This window comes from Hyaloscypha bicolor (assembly GCF_002865645.1).
Source record: "Hyaloscypha bicolor E unplaced genomic scaffold K444scaffold_126, whole genome shotgun sequence".
Lineage (NCBI taxonomy): Eukaryota > Fungi > Ascomycota > Leotiomycetes > Helotiales > Hyaloscyphaceae > Hyaloscypha > Hyaloscypha bicolor.
The window spans coordinates 92,772-114,670 of record NW_020194628.1 but is presented as its reverse complement, the minus strand read 5'-3'; the positions used below and the strand labels follow the sequence as shown (position 1 = coordinate 114,670).

The window sequence follows — 21,899 nt, the reverse complement described above, 5'->3', positions numbered from 1 at the left end:
AGGGCGCAGTAAAGGGGCTGAGGCGTTCGATTTTTTTTGTCTCCACTTTAAGAATTAGTACAAAGAGGGCCTCCCTAGTATTCGAGAGAAGCCTCTGAAATTATTATGAGGCTTGGCAATAATGTCTTATTTCTTATCGTTTTAAGTTTAAAAGCAAAGAATAGTAATAATAGTTTATCCCTAAATAATAGCATTGTCTACTAACTAGCTTCCTTTTTAATTCTCAGTAATGAAATCTTATCTATGTGGGTACGACAATCTCTTATTAATAAGCCCTTTCTCTTAACAGACCTTTCTCTAATAAGTAAAGTATTGCAATGATTTTTTGGGGCTCTGAACCCCGAAACCTCACGCAATTTTAGGGCTCAGAACCTCAAAAATCCGCGCATCTCGGCAAAGATTAAGTTATTAAGTGTGCTAAAGAGAAGGAGCTTTAGAAATTAGCAGACCTAGTCGCGTGGTTCACTATTACAACGAACTCCTAGCGAGGAATGCCTTACCTTAAGGTACTTGTCTAATTTAATATAAAAGGGGGTTGGAAAAAGTCCTTAGCAAAGTTTCTAGATACGGAGAGTGAGAGTGAAGTCACTGTGTTTTCTTCTATCTTGACTTGAGACTCAATATAACGGGCTAGAGCTGGCGAACTCAAAAAGGTGTTAAGAATACTTGGAAGCACGGAAGAAGAAAAGGGGAGTGTGATCTGCTCAGTTTATACGTACCCGCTGAGCACCTCAATTGTGGAAACTCCTGCACTGCGGGCAGCACCGCAACGCACAGTTCTATACTGCCGGAATTGTCTCTAGTGATTACATGGCTCGGAATACTGCATTCAGTCGCTGCTGAGACTGCATACATAGCTTCCTGAATGCCCCCGGCTGCAGCAATTGGGATGGCAGAGGCTCAGCTTCAGGCCAGCCATGCGGGTGGTGAAACTTGATCTCAGCCTCATTGCTTCCTGAGGAGATAAGGAATGAGGCTAAATCCAGCATCCCTTTGAATATCTCCCCTTCTTATCGCCGAAGCAGCCCACCTCGAATGCAGGGCTGCCCAAAGATGTTGTAGTTTGCTCTCTCCTTAGCATTTGGTCTCTGAAGCCAATACGCTAGAGCCCCGCATGCATGCCAGGACCCGGACGACTGGCCCTTGTTCCTAAATGGAAAATCATAATAAAGATCTGAGGTTAGAATATTAGTTTTCACTTAGGAATAGCACTTCAATTCAATTCAATATAGTTACATTCCAGTCTATGTCCGTTGTGCCAAGGACCCACAGGGCATAATTCATTAAAATGCACTATATTACCCAGACTTACAAACGCGATCTTTGTAGACACCTTAATTCTTAGAACAGGCACTATCCGCCTTTGGCCCAAGTACGTCTTTGCTCGTGCAACACTTGTAGAACCAAACGCCATCAATCAAGTTCGGCAATACGCCGTCACTAGCGGGTCTGCTGCCGCACTATCCCACCAGTTAGGAAGTCTTCTACTTTCGTAATCTACAGCGGCTTACATATTCTCCGGTGAATGGAACACCGGCGGGCCCTCCCGCCGTTTGTCTTTCTAATACCGTTAATACGAACGACCTTCTCTACTTTCTGTCTTAACTTACCCATTGCTGCACCGTTACCGTGCCTGATACAGCATGTAGTGGTAGCCTGGTATTCTAGAGCGCCACCGGTCCGGCCTTGGCAAGCGCAGAAGTTGTGGGTGTTGCCCAGAACGAGGGTAGAGCAACTAAGTTTGGTTAAATCTTGAAACCTCATCGCAAATTTGGAGGTCGAACCTAATCAGAATAGCTATTGCTGCCAGAAGCTTCATTTTCGCGACGTTAAAGATAAAGACGACTTCGAAAAGTTGTTCGAGCTTGATGAGTCTAACAATAACAGGGTGTTTACGCGACTACCTTAAATTTGTACCGCTGGCCGGTCTTGTCACAACTGACAGAGACGGGCCACAAGGTATAATCACGTGGGGTGTGGTAGGGACTCCTGACCAGGACAATGGACAGTTGGCACAGCTGAGTAGATTATGAACGCATTACTAGTAGGTGTAAAATACTGTATTAAGTTGAGCACGAAGCTCCTAACTAACGGGACAAGCGTCTAGTTTATATACGGAGATCGCGGCATAAAGTGACGGGATTACGGGGCATTTGGGCTCTTGGCATCCCTAGGGCACAATTTAGGGGTTGAACCCCGTTGTGAGACCCTACTCTCCCCCGGGGCTAAAGGTTATTTGGTGACCCGAGTAAGAACGGTGTGTAGGTATTGGTAGAATTCCTTGTCTGTGGCGCTGTACAGAGCAAAATATGGTCTGTGTATCAAATCTAGGGTCGCTATAGAAGGTTCAAGAAGACTTTGGGCAGTAGAGCCTCTGAATTCCAGCGTTTTCTATTCGATAAATCCCTTGTCAGATACCCTGGAAAAGGTCTCAAATCACCTTTAGCCCGGGGGGAGGATAGTATAACTTTAGGCTAGAAGGCCTAAGCAGATCCCAAGAGGCGCTGTAAGACATTCACAATGTATGAGAATATCTCCACGGGCAAATGCCGTTGCTGGTAGAGCGACGATAGCCCTTGGACGCTAAACGGGTAGTTACGATAGGGCTCTTTAGCGAGGTATCCCTTTTAAGTACAAGGGAGAAGCCCCAAAAAGATATATAGTCGGTCCGATCCAAAAGCGACCAAAAAAAAACCAACTATAATACTAATTAATATGAATCATATTAATTAAAACTATACTATATACTCTAGGAGTTAATTTTATATTCTCAAAATTATAATATCTTTATTATTAAGGAAGTTATAATACACGTGGCCTTAACAAGCAAATATATTCGCGTTTGTATAGGAAAAATCAAAAAATTAAAAAGGGTCCGTGTACTTTAAGCCTCAATTAATAATGAATCACAAATCGTATTAAAAATCTGATTAATAGGTATTTTTTGCCTGCTTCTATTCTATAATCGCATCACTTAGTATAAATTAATTGGGGTTGTAGTTAAAAAGTTATTATGGGCGTAAAAGAGCGACCGTTTTGTCGCTTTTGGATCGGACAGACTTTAGTACCCCTTGCTCCCGTCTTCTAGAGTGTTTTTGGGCAATGGCCTACAAGTAGAAATATAGGGCAATTTGGTAGCCGAGTGCGCAAGAAACGGACACTGAAGTGCCGTTGAAGCCCAAATACCCCGTAATCCCGTCACTTTATGCCGTGATCTCCGCACTCATCTAAATGTAGCGAGACAGGGGAGTCCGGGGCTGGTACAGACTAGAAAGTCAACGGCAAGAGCTTTCATTGGGCTTCACTCCCTGTCTGGCTCGCTATATTTAAATGAGTAGGTTACTAGAATTACAGAACTATACTTACTATTAAATTATTTTTGCCTGAACCTAAAATTAATTGCTCGAAAAGAAAATAAACTTAATATAAATAACTTTTTACGTCTCGTGCTAATCTTGCTCTTTTGCAAGTTATATAACCGCTAGATTATTGCAAGCCAGTGCTAACATAAATAACATTCATCGAGACATTTCTATATAATAGACCGAATCTAAAGCAGTGTAGACTCCAACTGTCAATATGAAGCTCCTTCTCACCCTCATTCTCCTTTCTTCCTCAGTGCTCGCATTGCCATGTGCAGCCAATTCTCCGGACGCCGGGTAAGACGATACCTGCCAGAAATGAATGTAGACTGACACAACTAGATGCGCCGTTGCTATACCGGTCCGTGATGTCGCTGTCATCGATTCTGCTAATATAGAAGTACGCACTAAAGGGTAATGCGTCTTGAATTTTAGAGGTTATAGTTTAAGTCCTAACTTGAAGAGCAGCCTTGAAAGCGCGGCCATTATTAAGAGAGACTTTAATGACATTCCGACTCCCGTTCAACCAAACGCAGTGTATCGCCTTTTGGGCGCCGTTTCCTTCACCGTCACTCAGATTGCTCCCGGCATATTGGAGATGGCTGTTCGAAATCAATTAACGAGAGGTGTCACTGCGGGTCTCTCATACACCGAAGGCAGCGATCAAGAAGCAACGTCTACTAGCGTGGGCCCTCGCAGTGTCCAGATGTTACGGATTTACCCGCCTAGAAATTTTGGCGGATCGTTCGAGATCACTGCCAACCGGATGTCTTAAATACCGGGCCAAATGCGTTGAACGTCGCAATATTTTCTCCTTCAGCCTGAACCCGTTGCATTTTGAGCGGGGTGTCCATACTCAGCCTTGGCAGTGACCTTGGCGCTAGGGGAGAGGAACACTACTGGTTCTCTGGTTTGCGGCATATGGGGATATAAAGAGGAGGCAGACCACCCAGGTTGCGTGCATTGCGTAGCTAGGGTAAGATTGGTGGTTAAGTGATAATTCTAGGCTTAAATAGCTTTCTATATACTTCAAAATACATTAGTTCCATTTAAACAAGCGGCTCTTAAATGATCTAAAGACCCGAGAGGCCTTCGCTGAGAGCACCTCCCTTGAATGACGCTGTACGGAACTTGATTAGGCACACATATTCCTATAGTATTCATGAGACAGCCGGTTCTCTCATCCTACGAGAGGGGACCACAATACAGGTATAGAAGTGAGACTTGCATTATTATCTTCGCTATATATTATTCTCGATATTCTATTTCACAAAAACAATTAAAAGATAATGAAACAAAAATAACTTATATTTGTAATCTAGTAAACTTTCTATAGTTTATAAATATAAATCAATTAATAAATAATATTAATATATAGCTCAAATATAAAATAATTATAAATAAAATCATATATTTTTAAAAGAGTTTCTTTTAATATTAATTTCAAATTAAAAATAAAACATTATAACTCTTTTATAAAATACTAAAATATATATTACTCGAATTATATTTCTAATTTAAAAAAAGAATTTATTAATATATAAACTTTTAACTTTAATAATTATTAATATTATATTTTCTAAAATTATTAAAATCATTTATTATTATAATTATATTAATAAAATCCTTAAATAAATTAGTAATAAGAAATATAGTTTTTTATATTATATTTATATAAAAATATATTAGTTTTTTTTAAGATTTTAGAAATTTTTTTAAAGAAATAAAAGCAAATAAAATGAAAGTAGCTAGAATTATTATAATTATATAATTTTTAATATTATAAAGCTTAATATTTTTAGAAATATTTTTATATATAATAGATTTCTAAATAGATTTCTAATAACTAAATATAATTATATAATTCTTTAATAATAATAAATTTCTAAATATATAAAAGTTTTATAATAAAAATAAAAAACTTTATTTTTATAAATTTATTTATAAGTTTTTTTAAAAATATAAATAAAATATTCGATTTTAAAAAAGCTACTAATAAAATAACCCGAATTAATAAAGGCTTTTAAAGCTTTAAAAGCCTTAATAAAATTAATAAAATTTTAAATTATATAATATTCTAAAAACTTAATTTATTATATTTTTTTAAATTAAGTTCAAGAAGTGTCACAACAAGAGCGCAATTTTGGTTCTGACGATTTTACTGGAGTCCATGAAGAAACACCATGGTGGACTAAGTATGCAAAGCCCGAAGTGATGAGACAGAGAATACTAACGGGTCAATCCCAACACTCCTTCACTCCAAAGCAACGGCAGAAGACCTCAAACGATTCATGCAAATTTCGACGACAGAAAAGGGAGGATTGCAGATTACTGTATGCATACGATGCTCAGGAGTCGAGGTAGAATGCAGACAAAGTGCAATCTCCAAGTATTTTCAAATGAAAGAGGGACGAAAACTAGCTACATTAAAAAATGAATTGAGCTACCATAATGAATGTTTCCTACTAGGCTTCAAAGAGGGGAAACACTACCCGATGCACAGGTCTCTCCCAAAAAAAATCACATCATTGCTGCCCGATAGCTCGGATACCACACCCTGTTCCACCAAGGGTTTGAGCCTCTTATCTTTTGTACCGGATTCAACACCTTGACTGTCGTCGCCTTCTTTTTCCGATTGGCGGGAAGACTCCCCTGCCTCTGATTCATCTATGAGTTTCCTTTTCCTCGAAGTCTCGCTTTTATAATGACCCGCAATACCAGTTATCCTGCTCATCCCGTGGGCAAGGACAGAGCGATTAAACACAATTTCCGCATGATAGAACAAAGCCCCAGCAGTCACACTACCTTTGAATGACGAAAGTTCACAAAAGAGATCGTGTTCAAAACTTTTGCGGGATAGTAGGTAGTCTGTCGGAACCTTGCCGGAGATGTTCGTAGGATCAATACCTGCTGCCAAGAATGCCTCAAGCACTGCAACATAGCTCTCCACTAGGCGTGGTGTGATTATTGTTGTGGAACCAGATTTTTGAATGTTTCCCAGAGCGCCAAAAGCGGCAGGCCATCGAGGACCCGCTTTAAGTCTAGGCAGAGCGTGCGGTAAACTGTACACATGATCTGAGCTCAGCTCGAGTAGCACACGTACCATCTTGCCTTTTGGAAATGGCACAGATGGCTCAAAATGTTCGGAGCTACAAAGGGCGTACAAAAGAGCTCCCGAAATCTCGGGCTGCCTTGTTTTGATCTTATTACCCAAGATACTCCTCACGTACCCGGACAGGCCGAGAATTGTGGATCCTAGCAACCAATTATTATCCTTGAAGTTCGCCGTGATATGCGGCGACTGCGGGATCCAGCATGCCCTCCATGTATTGTAAACCTCAAGGTATTTTATTTGATCATCGATGGATCCATCATCATCATCATCAGCGTGGTGCGCATAGATGACAACATCCTCTGCAATTCGAAGATGATCCTTATTGAAGCCTATTTTAAAAACCTTCTGGTGCTGGGACATTCCAAGGAGCGCAATACTGCTGGACAGTTCCCCTGTGTACGTGTTGACTTGCGAGAAGCCTTTCGACATGAGCATAGTGACTGAAGCTCTCAACATTGCGAGATCTGGTGAAAATCTTGATTGATTGGTACAAGAGATGATCCTGGACCATTGAGACTCTTGCTCTAGAAAATCGCGAGCAGTGCTGTGCATATAGACTATCGTGGAGCCTTGAGAGATCGTGGTAGGGCCCTTCGGCACGGAAACTTCTAGAAGCCCGGCACAGCGTGCAGTGAGGTGGATCCGTGTATCCTCACACCTCATTTCCAATTCATCTTTTGACATCTCTTGAATAACTTCTAATTCTGCGTCGTCACATAGAGCAGCCAAGAGAAACACCACAGTCAGAGGAAGCGCACTGACGCTTGGAGGAGCCTGTTGAGATTCCAGAAAGTCTGGAAATTTCGAGGTTGTTGTTATGGATGTCTTTTGGAAGGGATCAAGCTCCAGTTGTCTCGTCCTTCTCATTATCTGGAATGTTTTTGATGCCCATTCAAAATAAACAGGTTCTATCTGCGTCAATAAGGTTTTGTACAGGGGGTAAAGCTCCCCTGGAAATGACCTTAACCGTGTCCAAAGTTGGGCAATGGAATCCCGATTGTTGGCACCTCGCAAAAGCTGCTTGATGACCACCTCGACCCAGAGAAATACCCCCTGTGCCTTTTCCATGATCTCGACTTTCAGAGATTCAAGAAGCTGTGGATCTCGATTTGCTAACCTCATGAAAGCTTGACTACCCTGGAGTTTGGCTCTAACATAAATCTCGATGTCCTTGAATGTGAGATCTTGCAATTGAAGTTTAGGGCAATGCCCGAGATTTTCCTGGAATACTACCCAAGGTCGGCTTGAGAGGCAGAATTTTGCCGTCCCCGATCTCTTCTCTAGTCTTCTGAAAAGCAAGCAAAGCTGTTCGGTGTCTCCGCTAAACTCGTCAAGGCCATCCACAAAGAAGCACAAGCTCATTTGATATTGTTGTTGCTCAACAAGCCTCTCAAATGCTTTATGAAGCTCTCGAAGCGACCAAATTTTTGTTTTGATTTGGTGCTCAAGAGTCGGTGGTTTGTTATAATTTTCTGCCCATTGTACAGGGAGAACAAGAGGGATAATATTGGGATTATGATCAAGGACTTGGAACAATAGCGATCGAAGAAGTCCTTGCTGGCTTTTCTGCATGTCTGTGCCGCTGTTCCAAAAGAAAAAGGTTGAAATGCAACACTGACTGGTGGTAGATAGTCTCTTGTGATCCCACTCCCGAAGGTACTCGGCCGTGTGGCGGCTGTCATAAATGTGTTTCATCAAGGTGGACTTTCCAGAACCTGCTTTGCCATTGATCCAGTATATATTAGCATCCTGTCTTAGCCATTCCGCGAAGTTATTCCATGGCGGATCCGATTGCTCTGCACCACAAAATATCCAGTCAAATGTTTTAAAGTGCGCCTCTTCTATTTCCTCGTACCGATTTGTCATGTGAGGGTAGGATAATTGCTCGAGAATTGTTCTATTCACGACGCCCCGTAGCAGAGATTCCTTTTCAGGCCTGACATTCAGCATTTCGACTCTAGCTGTAATAACGTCCATGGTAGCTTCGGAAGTGATATCTTTTCTCAAATCTGCAATCATTTGACGAGTTTTGTGGTGCGCATCCTCACTGATGCATTCCGATCGACATATCAGCGATGCTAGAGACTTGACAAGCTCCTGGGACAAGCTTTCATTTGTGCTGAGGATGGCCTCGAGAATTCGTTTCGTCTGCGTGTCCAAAGCGTCGAATCGACTTGACAACGAAAGGCGGGTTGCATCAATATTCCCTCTAGCAAGGTTAGCCGAAAGATGGCAATACATGTCTTCCAAGGCTCCTACTTACCCCATCCTGAGCAATAATCGTGGCGTCAAAGACGCACTAAGAGTTGATAACCTTTCCCTTAATGCCAAAATTTCTTTCTTCGACCATGCGGTCCTTATTGTAGCCCTGAGGGTTTGACACACACGATGCTTTCCATCTTTCACTTTCAAATCACTAAGTTTGCGCAATAACTCTCCGGCAATCAACGAAGCGTTGTTGCAAATTTCGAGATAGCTGTCTCGGTACTCATCAATTTCTGCTTGTGATTTCAGGCTTGAAGCCGGTGGAATAGAGTTTTCTGGACCCGCGTCCGCGCGAAGCTTTACGAGTACAGCTTGCAGATCTCCAGTCGCGAGTTTTAGTTCCTCGCTGACCTTCAGTGACCCCTGGGTAGATGTGTAGAGCTCCACACTGCTAGACAGCATTTTCATTCCAAAATCGACGAACTGGATAATGGTTCCTGCGACCGACAATGCCGATAATGGATCCATAACGTGCAAGGGAAATCATACGAGTGGCAGTTGAACGTCAAATGCGTTGTCACGGCCCGTCCGTATTGATACGAGGTGTTGCGAGCTCCTCCTGTGAGTGTTCGCTCCCGTGTGAGGCTACAGCAGCCCGGTCCAAAAGAGTCGAGAGCTCGACCTCCCCAGACAGAATATTCGTCGCCAGTCAATCCCCGAATAACTTGGAGACACCTGGACTGTGATCGCTTGTTGATGAATTTGGGATGAACTAGGCGACACGACATCTGAAGAAAATTGCTTCGCTGGCGCTGGCGAGGCACACTCGGGTCTGTGGCGCAGTGCATGACAGCCTCGTTTTTCATGCCGTGCAACCATTGGGGATTTACTGTGGGGAGATTTGATTCGTTGGAGATGTAGAAAAGAGAAAGAAGTCAGGTCAGTCACTCTATGAGGCGATTCGCGGTGTCTTGACAGCCAAGCCTAGACTATTCTAGGTTAAGTGTCATGGGAAGGACCAGACCTTCTGTACCTTAGTCCCTTAGTCAGCGGCATCCACGCTAGCCTCCTTAAGAGGCAGTGGCGGTTCGTCCATTAAAATGCATACATTTTGATCTCTTCTTCTTCCTCGACATGGTAGCAATACAAGGTTAATTATATCAAGTAATCCTTCGTAGATCAAGAAGGGATCACGCGCTTCCGCACCATACAAAAATTCCCCGAACGCCGATAAATTTGCTTCCGCCATAACCAACCACACCTTATAGAGCAATTAATCCATAAAGGAACCATTACAACCATCTCCCGGCCATCTTACGGACCGAGGAAATCTAGACCTTGGCTCCTTATCAAGTACCAAGGAAGAGCCCTCGAGTACGTAATTCAATTAGGTCTATTAATTAGTTAAATACCACACCCGACCAAGTCCGGTCGCAAACCATATATTACTGAACTTCAAATCATCGAAATCCATAACCAATTCCATCCAGAATTACCTCGCAGATCCAGAACTTACCTTCTTATAGAAGCCAAACAGGATCCCGAGTAAATCATTAGTTCATAGCTTTATCCGACCTTGGTACTAAGCTAATACCCCTCCATATATTATAGCCGGGGCCGAGGCAAACCCTGGTAACCAAGAGGATTAAACGGTTAATTTATTAAAAAATCCAAGTCCAAATCTCCCGAATCCTCAATTTCCTTATCTCCCGTTATTAGTAAATACTATTAATGGCTGCCACTAGTTCCCGACCGTCTCTTAGACCGGCTTCGTATAACTAGCTCGGTATAACTAACCACTATATAACTAATTAATATATAACCGACTAACATAGTATAACCTGCAATTATATTATAACCTGTTCCTACTCCTACGGTTTCCCCTCTTTCCCCTTCAGAATACAGACAGCCACAAGAGTTATAGGACCTCTAATCCGCCCTTATATTAACGGTTTCCTCTATAGAAGGTCCCTTACTAATATAACCAAAACAATATCGAATCTCCCATTACCGGATTATATCCCTTCTATTAGACCTTTAACAGATTCATAAAGAAGCCTTCCCTATTAAGGAATATATCGAGAATCTAGTATTTACCCAGAGATAACCGTTACCTCAATTACTATCTACAACTTCTAATACCTCCCACAAGATTCCTAACTTGTCTAACCATACTTTACTATTAAAGTAACTATAATTAAATCCGGAAGGAGTATGGAATCTCTTTATCGAAATAGCTGGATTAGCTAGACCAAGCGGTAATAATAGTCTAAAAGGAAGCTTTGGTACCCCGAATGACTTTTACTCTAAATAATCTTGGAAAAGGAATACTATACTTATTATTATTCTCGTAGATAAGATAGATACCGGAGCCTTTCTATATCTTAAAAGCCATCTCTCGAATAAAGATATTAGGGAAGCCACTACTATTATTAAAACCATAAATAAGAAAACCAGAACGGAATTCAAAGACTATACCGAGAATACTATTAGTACTCAAACCTTATATATTAATAATATTAATCTCTTTATACGTTTTATAGATCGTTTCAAGTCCGGACCGACCCCGGAAGATAATTAAGATAACTCGGATAATCCTCTACCTAATAGATTCGACTAGAACTATAGATATTATAGTACCCTGGACTATAAATCTCTTTTCGGAAAGGGCAAGAAGATATAAAATAACCGGAATAATAGAAATAGCAGTAATTAAGATTATATTTACTATAAAGAAAGTAATAATTATTATTATATAAACAAGAATACCCATAAGTTAACTTGCCGAGATACTTATCGAGGAAACCCAGGCAGTAACCCGGATAATAGCTTTGACTTTTCCGAAGATAGATCTTATCAAGGATCCTATTAAAGCTTCTATCGAGGCAATCGAGATTATTAATACCGTTACGGATCTACTAATTACCAAAATAATTATAGCAACTCCTATTAAGGAACCTTTAGAGGAACCCGGTACCTACGGGTTAATAATATTAGAACCTTTAATAGCTCCCTTTTAGATACAACCGCTATTATATATTATAGATACCTTATATTCTTGGCTATAACCTATAGTAAATAACCGGTCCTTATAACCCTTCCGCTTTATATAAGAGAGAAAGCCCTTAATTAGTTCTCCGGACTAAATAAAGATATAACTATACTTATAGCCGAGAGTCTTAAAGAATAGAAGATCTAATTAATCCGATAATTCAATATAAATACCTTATAAGCTCTTTTAAAGACAGATATAATAAAATACTTATTTATAGATAAATTAGTCTTGGATATATATAAGTATATTACCGAAAAGCAAGGCTTATATATAGTAGCCGGAGAAAAGAATAAAGATCTAATTATATACTATATCTATAATAAACTAGATCTAACCCTGGCCTTAACTATTAGTTTAAGGAATAGCTATAATACTATAAATGATTTCTGTTTTAAGGTCTATTTAGTAGAATATAAAGCTCGAGCTTAATACTAATAATTCTAAGACTAGCTTCAAGCCTAGTTTAAGATAATAGAGGATAGATTTTCTATAAAATAATTATACCAGGAATACTTTTCCGGATAGGTTCTATATTATAACTAACTATACTAATAGCTATACTCCTAAAACTGGATAGTAAATCAAGTATAATCGCCTCTATAGTATACTATTCCAACTACTATATTATAGTAATCAAAGAAACCAAAGAATATTAATAGTACCTAGAAGGAATTAGGAAACTCTAATATAATTATAGTTCTATCTATTAGATACTTTAGCCCTGCTAATTAATAATAATAAGCTATTTTCGGGGAATCCCAACCATACTATATAGTTGCGGCGCCTCCTATTATTATAACCCCGGCTCCGGTTTATTAATCTTAGTATAAACGCCCATACCTATAACCCGTATATTAATCAAATTAGTATAATAGATAAGGAAACTAGAATGATTATAATCGGAATAACTGGAATAACCGTAACCAAAACCGAAATAACTGGAATAACCGAAGTAATTGGGATAACTATAATCGATTTAATAACCAGCCAGTTACTATAATAATAGTTAATACTAACTCTAGCTATAAGAAGTATATACTCGTTAATAAAGAGATATTCGACTCTTATTAATAATAGATCTGTCTTCCGATTAGATCTTAACTATTTTATATAAATACCCCCGGTACTACCGGAACCCTATATATAGATAATACACCCTCCCCTTTACTTACCAAGAAGGGAAACTCCCAGGGCAGTTCTTAGTAGGATACTAACCGCCTTATTAGTATATTCTACTATCTATACTATAATATCCTTAGAATCTAGTTAGTACGGATACAGATTACTCTTATAATAAACCATTAAGCTATACTATTTATATACTACGAACTACAGAAATCCTATATTCTTCTGGGAAATAGATCTATATATTACCTATAGTATATAAGCTATTAGTCTCTAAAGATAAAGATAATAATAGATTTATTTATATTAATTCAAAAAAGAAATTAAGATTTCCTAAAACTTTAACTATATAGATTAAAACTATACGAGAAATAAAGAAGCCGGAAGCTTTCCGAGTCTCCTTTACAAATCTACTATATACTACTATAGAATCCCCAAATAATACCTCTGAAACTATAGCCCCGGAAAACTTATTAAACTCAATAGTTACCTAGATAATTCTACCAGATCCGTTCCTGTCTGACTTTACTTAACTTATCCTAGCCAAGATCTTAAAGAACTTATCTAAGACTCTAATAAATAGTCTTCTCTCTAAAAATACGGCTCGAAGATTTATTAAAGCTATAGAACTTCTCCCTACTAGACGGAAACCACCCCGAAAAGCAGCTAAGGGAAAAACTATTTTAGTAATACTCCTGAATAGTATCTAGTATATACTAAATACTAATACTTATATTATAATATATATAAGCAAGGGAATCCCGATTATATTATATCCGGATACCGGATCCCCTATTAGTCTTATTAACTGTTCTATATTAGCTAAGAGATTCCCAAATATACTAATTAAGACCCTTAAGAACGGTAATTAGCTAGCTTTTTAGGGAATAGGCAAGGGACCTATAACGAACGAGTATATAAATATACTTATCTATTATAAGACTACGGAATATGAGATAGTAGAATTTCTTATTATCCGGGTCTATATTATAAATAGACTACTAGAGAGTATCTTCTTTCTTGGTTTAAACTTTATTATTCCGAATACTCTTAATTTCCGATAGGAATATAATAGATCTCCTCTATATTATCTATAAATAGGAGACTCCAATTCGTATATTCTACTATATACCAAAATTATAAAGGAGATAGAGAAACCTAGGCCAGTAGCCATTTACCTTATAGAAACTATTATTCTTGAATCCGGATAAGGCCAGAACTTACTAATCTGTTATTATACTTTACTAACTATAAAGAACGGATATCTTTTTAACTTCCTCTCTTAAGCAGATCTTGCTTTTGACAAATTCGGGACTATAATAAACTATATTATAAACGGAATCCAGGAGCTACTACTCTTTACTAATTTCGGTAAAGTACTAATTCGGATACTTGCCGGTACTTTTTTTAGAACTCTCAAGGAATGCCCTAAGATAACTTCTTATCCGGACTTACTCGAAATATATAATGTCTTTATAAGCTTGGCAGATATAATTTAAGGGATCCTACTACCTAATATTACGGAACTAGATAAAAAATATCCTGCCGGATATCTATTCCTTATATGGCCTCTTACCGAGCCAGAACCGGAACTAGATAAAGCGGATATCTCTATATACTAGGGAGATAATATATATATAAAGATCCATAATATACTAGAGAAGTATAAGGGATTATTCCGTCTCTAGCTCGGTTGCTTTAATAATAGAATAACTATACCGATTCCTTTTAGAAATAGTATTAATATTAAGGATTTACGGTAACTATCTTATTTATTATCTAAAAGGAACTATAATATAATAGATTCTATCTTGGATCCTATAAAACAGGATAGATCTTTAGAGGATATACTACTGGGCTATCTATTACCTACTATATCTCCTGCCTTTATAGTTTGGAAAAACAGGAAACCGCAAGTAATTATAGATCTATACCGAGTAAATACCAAGCTAGAATTAAATATATACCCTTTCCCAAAATAGGATAAGGTTCTTTCTACTCTGGATAGGGTTACGGTTTTCTCTAGCCTGAATATAATAAAAAGCTTTTTCTAATAGAAAATCCCTATTAAAGATAGGTGAAAAGTAGCTCTGGTTACTACTTACCATAGCTATAAACAGTTAACTATAGCCCCTTAAGGTTTAGTTATTACTTCCGCTTTTTTCCAATAAAGAATAGAAAAGCTATTTGGCTAGTACCTTTAGGCTTTTATACTAGTATATATTAATAATATTATTATATTCTCTAAAACTATTAATTAATACTTAAAGGATCTGGATTTAATTCTATCTATTCTAGTAGAATCCGGAATTATACTCTCGCTTCCGAAATATTACTTCAGGTAACTGAATATCCAAGCCTTAGGCTACTATATTTTATAGCTTGAGTTTAGTATACTTTTAGAAAAGGTAAAAGCTATCTCTAATTAGATATTTCTATAAATCTTGGCTTAACTAGAGACTTCTTTTAGGTTTTTCGGATACTATTACAAATTTATAGACTATTATACCAATATTATATCCCTATTAGTAGAGCTGAAAACAATTAGGTTACGGAATATACCGAAACAGGGGACTAAGCGGGCTAACTTTATAGAAAAGATACCTATTCCTCTATTATCTAGAGTTATTATAGGAGGAATACTAGCTACCGGAAAGAAGGCTTATTATAAAAAAGCCAAGGCTAAAGCCAATGCCATTCCGGATAACCTTATAGACTAATACTATAAAGCCTTTTAAACCCTAAAGAACCGTCTATATAATACCCTAACCCTAATATTTCTAATCTTTAACCTCCCATTTATACTATATACGGATAGTAGTAAAGAATACAGCTATAGTACTACTCTTTATTAAGTAGACCCTATTAACGGAAAAGAGAAGCCTATTTTGTACTTATTAAAGACCCTAACCCCTATAGAATAAAACTATTAGCTAATAGAGTTAGAAACCGGAGCTCTTATTTAGGTACTTTAAAAGCTTCTGTAATACCTGGATAGTAGTAAGCTTATGGTCTATACCGACTACTAAGCTATTATAGATTCCTTTAAGAATAATAGACTAACCTATAAGAAGAGTATTTATCTTACTAATTAGTATCTTTTCCTGGCGAAATATACTATAAATATAGAGATCTGCTATTATTCTGGCAAATCCTATACTAATACTAATATATTTTTTAGACTATAAACTACGGATCTAACTACTATAACTCCTGAACTAATATGGTAGCTATATATGAATACTAAGGACGATTTAACCCTTACGAAAGTATTTTGCCTATCTATCTATTCCGAGGAATTCCTAAAACTAATAAACGAATAATCTATAACTAATAGAGAAAGAGTTATCTATTATTTATTAATCCATATAAATAAATCCTTTATTCAAAGAGTAGTAACCGAGATACCCCGAGACAGGAGCTTTAGAAGAGTCTATTAAACTATACTACAGAAATAGTAGGATAGCCCCAAAGACAAGCCTATTACTACTTTTGAGTTCTTCCGGCTAGACTTATAGTCTAAGCTTCTATATTTTCGGGACTCGGACGAAAGGGAATATCTCTATATTCCGGATAAGCTATAAACTATATTTATATATATTATATATAATAATCGAGCTTATATCAGGAGAAATAGAACTTATAACTTCCTATAATAGAATATCTTTATATTATAGCTAAAGAAGAAGACGGATACCTATATATTTGACTATCTGATTTACCGGCTTACCAAACCGGTAATATATAAGCTATATAGTAGACTTATATCTATTCCCGTTTCTAGTTATTAATTATTAATACTTTATATGGATTTTATTACCGGGCTCTCCGAATCGAAGAACGGGAATAATATGGTCCTTCTCTTAAACGACTAGTTAATGAAATAGATTAAAGTTATACTCGGAAAGAATACCTAATCCGGAAAGAACTAGACCCGAATATACTATAAGAACGGATATAAAGAAATAGGTCTTTTAGAGAACTTAATCTCGGATAGGAATCCCAAATTTACCTCTATATACTAGCAGGAGTTATATAGTATTATAAATACTAGGCTTTCCTTTACTATATCCTATTATACTAAAGTAGATAGCTAGTCCGAAAGATTAAACCAAACCTTTATTCATACTATATAATATACTATTAATGGTCGATTTGACTAATTAGGATAGAAGGATCTAATTCCAGTCGTAATATTTATTCTCAATACCTTACCAAATACCTCTACCGGGTTCCCTCTATATAAACTATAGTATAGACAGAAACCACGGTTCCTCCTCTAGCTAATACAAGCAGTATCCTCTATTCCTCTTACTAAAAAGAGAGCCAAATACTTTATAGAAGAATACTAATTCTTACTAAGAGAGGCCTATAATACTATTATACTAGCTCAAGTATATATAAAGGCAATTTATAATAAAAAAAGGAAACCAGTAGAAATCCATATTAGGAATAAAGTCTATTTAAAATTAGTAAAAGGAGTAGATAATAGATATAAGCTTCTAGATAACTTTATAAAGTTCTCTTTTAATAAAATAGGCCCGTATAAGGTAACCAGAGTTATAATACTGCTTTTATTCAAATTAGAACTACTATTCTAGCTAAATATCTATCCCGTTATATCTATTAAATACCTGGAACTAAAGAATATAGATCCATATAAGAAAAAGAACCCAGAACCGGAACCGATTCTTATAGACGGAGAGGAGAGATATATTATTAAAGAGATTACGGATAAGGAAATAAGAAATATACCAGGATAATAATATAGATAACCGTTCTACTAAGTCTATTATATGGGATATAATATAAAGAAGTAGAGAATAGGAAATAAGCTAAGAGCGGATATCTCTATACTAGTTAAGAAGTTCAAAAGGGACCTTTTAACTAGATACTAATACTATTAACTATTTGAATATCTTATTTAGAATATTTATATATAGGAATAGTATTTTGCAAAAAGCGGAAATTTATATATAGAAGGATTCCGGAATTATATTCTTAGCCTTATTAAATATAAGGCTAGTAATTATTACTAAAATATTTATAACTATAATAGTTAATAAACTAATAAATTAATCTCCTTATCCGTATATCTCTACTTATCTATAAACCTCTATATATCTATATACCTCTATTTATCTATATACCTCTATCTATCTATATACCTCTACCTATCTATATACCTTTATATATCTATATACTTCTACGAATTCCGCTATACCGCCCTTTAGCAGAACCCTTAAGAAGCTAGCGGAAGCAAAGCTTAAGAAGAAATAATAGAGTCTAGCCGGAAACGCCTCTATAGTACTAACGGATATTACTATAGGACTAATTATAGTCTATAATATACTGCTAGTATATACCAATTTAAAAGAGTAGCTAGATACTAGGAATTCAGAGTATAATAAGTATAAGTACTAATATAGAAATAACTAGATAGAAGGTATTCTATAGGATCTAATTAAAGAGAAGAAAGGATTATAGGACCTATCTATAGATCTAGTAGATAATTATATTAATAGTAAACCATCTTACTAAAAAGACCAAAGTACTCTTATATAGTATACCGGTTTAGTATCCGAGCTATTAGTAGAATAAATCCTGGTTAATAGCAAGACCAGTATCTCTTATATTAGTAACTCGAAAAGCCCTTTCCTAATTAATATCTGCCCGGGTTATAATTATCTTAGAGTATTATGGTTTTATATTAAGATTAATCTCTCCTCTTGGTTTCCGGTAGATATCTATCCAGACTACTTTCCCTTTAGAGATTACTATAGCTAGGGTAATGCCTTTTAATCCAGATATATATTTATTAATTATCCTAATCTGGAAACCGGAGAAATAAATAGAGATAACCGTATTATATATATCCGCCTTAGTAAGGACCGTAATAGCCAAATTCTTATCCTTAGTAGTAGCCGTTTTGAGATATCTAAGGTTACTAAGTATATACTAATGAATTAGTACTATTTCTTTATAGATATTATAGAGCAGGACCTAAAGAAACTAGTTTCTATTCTCCTGGAACCCGAAAAGGCCGGATATTACTTAAAGGGCCCCAAGCTACCGAATATCCGCTCTTTAGAGGTATCCAGTACCTTTAATAAGCCTATAGAGAATCTAGTCAAGATCTCTAATAATTACTAGAACTATAGTATTATAGACCCAAAGATTAGGAAGACTATCTTCGAAAATATTACTATCTATAGCTATAATCCTCAGGTTTCTATCTTTAATATTCTTTCCTATACTTTAATATCTGCCCAGATATATACGGCTGCTTTCTATAATATCCAAAATATACTGGCTTTAGTAACCAGGTAGTAGTATAAGAGTATCTGTAATCTGGACTATCTTCTTTAAACTCTGGTATCCTGGACCAAATCGGATAAAGAAACTATAACTAACTTCTATAACCGGTTTAGGGGAGATTTACTAGATATTAGACAGGGTATTATAAATTATAGTACTATAGATTAGGGATATATAAAAAAGGTTAAGAGACTTATATAAGATATCCCTTACCTAGTAGATATACTTAATATATTCCCGGAATCTATCCTATTAATCCCTTATAGGTTTTATAGATAGCTCGCCTATATAGTATATAACGGGCTAGACTATAATACCTTTAGGAGATCTATAATCAGAATTAATACCCTAAAAGAATAGAGTAATACTATTATACCGGAAACCCTACTTATTACTCAAGATACTATATAACAGGTATTCCCGTAACTCGGCTACTATAAACCAGACAAAGATTATACTAACTAGCTACTTCAGAAGCTCTTACTTGGTTAAGGGAACCATAATACTATCCTGGTCTCCGTACCAGGAACTACTAGTCCCACTTTCTTATTACGGAAGAGAAAGGAACCTAGCTCCCTAATGAGATCCTCCTAGCGGATCGCTAATAACTTTATACCCACTAAGATTCTATAGAAGAAGGCAAGAAAGAGTAAAGCCCCCGAGATTAAAGAACTATGGAAATGGTCAGACCCCGGTACTAATAACCGGGTACTAAAGATATAGGCAGCCTATATCCTGCTTAATTTGCCTCGACCAGCTAATTATACTACTATAGTCAAGTCTATTAAGACCAAGATTAATAGTAAGAAGCTATTCAATTACCCGGCTACCGAATATAGCAAGATAACCTAAGCCATAATCCTTTCTTACTTATGTCTATGGTTTCCGTAGTAATCTTTCTTTTACGATTCCTATATAGACATTCTCTGATTAGAGAATAATACTATCGGATCTTTACCTCTTTATACCTTTTACTATCCGATATATTCTTTACTATAGATTAAATATTCTTCTGGTCTTTATTAATTAGACGGATATTCGCTGGCCTTTATTAGTTAGATTAGTTCTATAAAGTACTAGATACTACGGTTTGGTTATGGATAAACTTAAGTAATTGTTTATGGCTGGAACTAGTCTTTAGTAACTGGTACTCCGAATGGATAGGAAGTTTCTTTTTTATTATTTATTATTTTATACAGATGGATCGATTATAGCCGCTACGGGAGCAGCTTTTCCTTACTCTAGGGGGGGGAGATATCATGGGAAGGACCAGACCTTCTGTACCTTAGTCCCTTAGTCAGCGGTATCCATGCTAGCCTCCTTAAGAGGCAGTAGCAGTTCGTCCATCAAAATGCATACATTTTGATCTCTTCTTCTTCCTTGACATTAAGCTTCAGCATATGACAAGCAATGTTTGCACGACGATATAACTGAGCCAGTATTTGGGCTCTCTAAGACTTGCAGGGCCGGTATCGTTAAGGATTGATTATAAAACGAGAACGAATCGATGGTGAAGATAATGATTTACCGCTGAATCACGTGGGAATTCACCACATAATGAGGAAGTAGAACTTTTCAGGTACGAGCTTTTCTCTAAAATACTGGAAATAGCTGAAGAGCCCGCTATTGAGTTACGACCGACCTTCCTTATCTTTACGATTCGTCAATTATATATTTTGTCGGTGAAGCGTTGAAACAGACCAGGCTAGATATATTGCAGTTTTATAATTAATAGTCAAATATCCTTCGTCCTAATTCATCGCCAGTACCCTCTCCAGAGCCTCTCCTCTCCCAATTGCGAATTCAAAGCCAGATCGCTTGGCAGAATCATCCAGCAATCGAATGCAAATACGCATCGGAGACTCTGTTTCATCGACTCAGCAGCCATGGCCTGAGCTTCGTCTGTCCGGAGAATTTGCCACTTTCTACTCTTTCAGTCACCGGCCGGTGTGGCTCGGACTCTTGGCTCTAACACTTGTTGCTGCTTTGCCAAGATTTGTCCATCACTCTCGTCGATTCGGAGAATTTCATTCCTTCAAGATCGGCATTTAGAGGCGGAGAAATGCACCTGATGCATGAAATCTTGGCCAACCCAGACATCACCACGCAATGCCTGCAGAAACATTTTAGCTTTCCAGTCGCATCTTCCAGACTGTTTAGGCTTCACAATGCCCAATGAGATCCAGACGTGGAGGAGAAACGTTTGGGCACAGACTGCGCCTTGATGGAATACCCCGGCAAACGAGCGGAGGTTGAAACGGATTCGCGAGGATCCCCCAAAACGGAATGTCTTAGCCAACAGGATCTGATAAGTCGTCCGACACGGGGACTGAAATGGAACAACATCCGATGGTTTGGACGTGAATTTCGGTGCCGTTTGAATCGTTTTCGTGAGATCACGGCCCAATGAGAAGAGAACTTGGGAAAGTGGAACGCAGATGGAACAACTTCGTCGATGCAGCGCATGGGTTTCCTCCGTTAATATGAACTAGTTTGGTGCAGCCGTTCTTCTCCACTCCAAGCAGATCTTCATTGACTCTATGAATTTTAATACTTCCCTTCAGTGTCGATATTCGTTATGAAATTCTTCCACGTCCTCTCCTTTCTCGCCATTTTGAGTGTCACTCTTTCCTACCCAATCGGCAGTCGTTCTCAAGTCGCATCTCTAGATTTCAGCGCGGCTACAAATCCCAATGATGCCACAACAGCGGGAGGGTCT

General features: G+C 37.5%; 2 protein-coding genes across 2 annotated transcripts; one reads left to right on the top strand and one right to left on the bottom strand.

The window, feature by feature from the left end:
- Nucleotides 1–3,579: 3,579 nt before the first annotated feature.
- On the top strand, nt 3,580–4,137 carry K444DRAFT_633712 (uncharacterized protein; the record flags this gene model as incomplete). The annotated part of the gene is made up of 3 exons (XM_024883651.1): nt 3,580–3,659; nt 3,705–3,776; nt 3,807–4,137. The coding sequence occupies 3 exons, from the start codon at nt 3,580–3,582 to the stop codon at nt 4,135–4,137; spliced, it is 483 nt and encodes a 160-aa protein (XP_024731711.1).
- Nucleotides 4,138–5,711: 1,574 nt separating this feature from the next.
- Nucleotides 5,712–9,535, bottom strand: K444DRAFT_666783 (uncharacterized protein). Its single transcript, XM_024887222.1, has 2 exons — nt 8,741–9,535; nt 5,712–8,650 (listed from the first exon to the last, which is right to left on the bottom strand). Exons 1-2 carry the CDS (start codon nt 9,208–9,210, stop codon nt 5,851–5,853), a joined length of 3,270 nt encoding a protein of 1,089 aa, XP_024731710.1. The 5' UTR covers nt 9,211–9,535; the 3' UTR covers nt 5,712–5,850.
- Between the last annotated feature and the right edge of the window lie 12,364 nt (nt 9,536–21,899).

Excerpts from the sequence above, each read along its gene's own strand:
- K444DRAFT_666783 (XM_024887222.1), bottom strand. The coding sequence starts at position 9,210 with ATGGATCCATTATCGGCATTGTCGGTCGCAGGAACCATTATCCAGTTC. Across the intron at positions 8,651-8,740 it reads CGATTATTGCTCAGGATGGG|TCGATTCGACGCTTTGGACA; the intron begins GTAAGTAGGAGC and ends TTCGTTGTCAAG.